The sequence below is a fragment of the Punica granatum genome, chromosome 1 (genome assembly GCF_007655135.1).
Source record: "Punica granatum isolate Tunisia-2019 chromosome 1, ASM765513v2, whole genome shotgun sequence".
Classification (NCBI taxonomy): domain Eukaryota; kingdom Viridiplantae; phylum Streptophyta; class Magnoliopsida; order Myrtales; family Lythraceae; genus Punica; species Punica granatum.
The window spans coordinates 4863254-4866270 of record NC_045127.1 but is presented as its reverse complement, the minus strand read 5'-3'; the positions used below and the strand labels follow the sequence as shown (position 1 = coordinate 4866270).

Genomic DNA, 3017 nt, shown 5'->3' with positions numbered 1-3017 from the left:
ACTGGTAAGTTTTTTGAGTTTGTTTGCTTGCTTAATAGATTAGTTTTACATGTCATCTCGTGGCAATATATGATCACTTGGGAACTATCATATATATATATTTCGATTAATTTAAGCCTCAGTTGGATCAGTATTTGCCCCAATAATAGATTTATATTTTTTTTGGTAGTAAATTTTTCTTCAATCGTAGATTTCTCCATTACTCAAACTCAGACTTTACTTAAGAGGAGTTGTCAAACTATTTAAATCAATGCGGATTTTCGTAATAAAACCTTTATTTGGATAAGGATTCCAAGTAATCATAGTCAAAGTCGAACCAATGGTGTTGATCTGGGCCTGGCTCTTATGGGCCAAAATCTGACGGTCCGGTCCGGCACAGATTGTTAACTCAAATTCACGGTCCACTTCGATCATTTCTACAATTAAGTTCGATTTACGCATTTGCCCCTAACTCATTGTTGAATTCCCCACTCACTCGCTGTCTCGCCCGGTCCATCTCTGGCGGCGGGTACTGATGGCTCTGAGATCGGCAGCGGCTGCCGCGCCTCGCGGCCCGAGGCGACTCTTCTCCACCTCAAGTTTCGGATTTCCGCCAACCCCGGCCGCGGCTAAGCCGCGAGAGGAGGCAGAGCCCAGCACCAACCTCTTCGTCTCTGGTATGCTCCCCCAATACTCTGTCACTTCGATTGATTATCTGTTTACTGATAATTGTGTTTTTGTTTACCGACAACTTCGATTGGTTCTGTGTCTTTGTTCCATTTACAGCATTTTCAGCTTCCATCAAGTAGTTTAAGCAGTGGCCAGTGAGTTGCGCTATAGATTCAGAGACAAAAATGTGGTCTTTTTAGATAAAGAGTGAAACAGCTCTTTTCCTTGAGGTCGTCCTGTTCCTGGCGGTAGTTTAACTGAACATATCAACTCTTTTCTATGAGCGGCTTCACTGATATGAATCTTGATAGGATTTGGAGTTGTGTGGATCTTGATATGAATCAACATTGAGATTAATAGGACCAACCGTGGAAATATAGCCAGTCAATGTGATCTCATTCATTGTGAAATGCATCAAGGTCCACGTACTAGAATCTGGGGGTTTAGTTTTGGTACCCTTTTTCTTGCTTGTTAAAATCGAAATCGCAAGAGGATACATGTCGAATTGTCTGGAAGGTTTATCGGTTCTCTATTTTCCCAGGGCTGAGTAAACTCACCACCACAGAGAACCTACGGGCAGCTTTCTCCCAGTTTGGCGAAGTTATTCACGGTTTGGTCTCTTCGATCTTTTATCAGTCTTGTTAGTAAATTACCTCAGTGAAGCTATGAGTTTCTAATCTTGTGTTTAAACTTCGACAGCTAGGGTTGTGACCGATCGCGTGACGGGATACTCAAAGGGATTTGGTTTTGTGAGATATGCTTCGCTTGAAGATGCTGCAAAGGGCATAGACGGTATGCATGGGAAGGTGAGTCTGACTAATTTTTGAAAAAAAATAAAAAGAAAAGAATCTGAGATTGCATTAAGCTAGTGTACCTTTGCATGGCTCTTTGATGCTTGAAGCAATTTCCGATATCCTATCATTGGAGAAGGTTTGGAAACCTATGTTTTGATCGGTAAATTAAGGACTAATTCTAGTTCAGTATAGTATCCTCTATGATTTGTTTATGCTATGAATGTACTTTATTCAAATCACCAGAAGAAAAGGTTTAGATGTCCCAGTTTTCTTTCACTACAATGCTATGCCTGAAAAATTTTGAGGACCCAGGCCTCTTGAGTCTTAAACACCAAATACTTGAAGAGTTATTTTCCTTTTTTTTTTGGGGAGGGATAGTGTTGATATCTTCATTCAATCAAAAATATTATTTTCCTTTTACCCTGTAATGATTTCGTGAAATTCTCTAATTCCATAAATCTTCTGAACCTAACAATTTGTTAGCTCCATTTTTCTAAATTTTTGGTCATTTGTGTACTTGTATCCTCATTGTCTCCCCGTTGACAATGTGATTGATTCAAATGCTTCAGTGCTAACTCTTCTTTTGTTTTTAGTTCGGTTTTCACTAGTCTTAGTCTTAACAAAGAAAGGGATTACTTATCCGAAAAAAGAAAAAAGAAAAAAAAAACAAAGAAAAGGATTATTGCTTCATCCATCATCTGTCATGAGATTTCCTGTCTCATAGTTGTAAAGTTTTGGAATCCCAAATAAGGCATTATCACCTTGTTTTTCTCCTTGGAAGTTGGACAAACTTGAAACTTGAGTTTCATCTCTATCATAACTTTCGTCACACGGTGTCTGCATATTCCAAACATGTTGTGCTGGTGACTTTGATGAGGCTTGGAAGAAATAAAGGACTGTTCTGCTCTACATTCTGCTTCAGTGTATGCATTGTAGTCTTTCAGAGAAATTGCTGGCCTTAACATAATCTTCATATATCTATCTTTGTATCCTGTTTGGCAGTTTCTAGATGGTTGGGTTATATTCGCGGAATATGCAAGACCAAGATCTCAACCTCCTCCTCAGCAGAACGGGTTCCCGACATACGGTAGTCGGTAGCTACTCAATTCTTTATGCGGATGACCAATTGGGTCTGTAACAGTGTAGCTTGTAATCTCATCTTCCGGGGAAAGTAATGTTTTGAAATGTTGGAGATTACCTTAGTATGTATAAGAGTGAGTGCGTGTATGAGGAAATTTAGCATTTGATTAATGTTAACAGAAACAGAGTTGCGAGGCCATTTCTTTGCTGTGTCCATGTTGGTTTTGGTTCGTCTCGTCTACTCATTGAGCTTGCAATGCATACGTAGATCAAACTCATTCATATTGATCGGGGAAATTCCACAATTGGTACAATTTTTTTTTTGAAATGTAACAGTTTTATACAAAAAGATTGTAATGATTTCATACGAAATATTTATATTATGTTTCAATGTTCAACAATTCGTCAATTTATGTTGACGTGTTTCTACTGTGGCTGTTGACGCGTGCAAATAATGTTGAGATGGTGTGTCACATCGTTAATATAACAATAAAA

At 38.7% G+C, this 3017-nt stretch overlaps 1 protein-coding gene across 1 annotated transcript; it reads left to right on the top strand.

Annotated features, from left to right (window-relative positions):
• Positions 1–450: 450 nt before the first annotated feature.
• On the top strand, positions 451–2736 carry LOC116199535 (organelle RRM domain-containing protein 2, mitochondrial). The gene is made up of 4 exons (XM_031529921.1): positions 451–656; positions 1190–1258; positions 1348–1454; positions 2445–2736. The coding sequence occupies exons 1-4, from the start codon at positions 515–517 to the stop codon at positions 2538–2540; spliced, it is 414 nt and encodes a 137-aa protein (XP_031385781.1). The 5' UTR covers positions 451–514; the 3' UTR covers positions 2541–2736.
• The last annotated feature ends 281 nt before the right edge of the window (positions 2737–3017 follow it).

Coding starts and splice junctions, on each gene's coding strand:
- LOC116199535 (XM_031529921.1), top strand. CDS start 515: ATGGCTCTGAGATCGGCAGCGGCTGCCGCGCCTCGCGGCCCGAGGCGA. Junction 657..1,189: donor CACCAACCTCTTCGTCTCTG/GTATGCTCCCCC, acceptor CTATTTTCCCAG/GGCTGAGTAAACTCACCACC. Junction 1,259..1,347: donor GTTTGGCGAAGTTATTCACG/GTTTGGTCTCTT, acceptor AAACTTCGACAG/CTAGGGTTGTGACCGATCGC.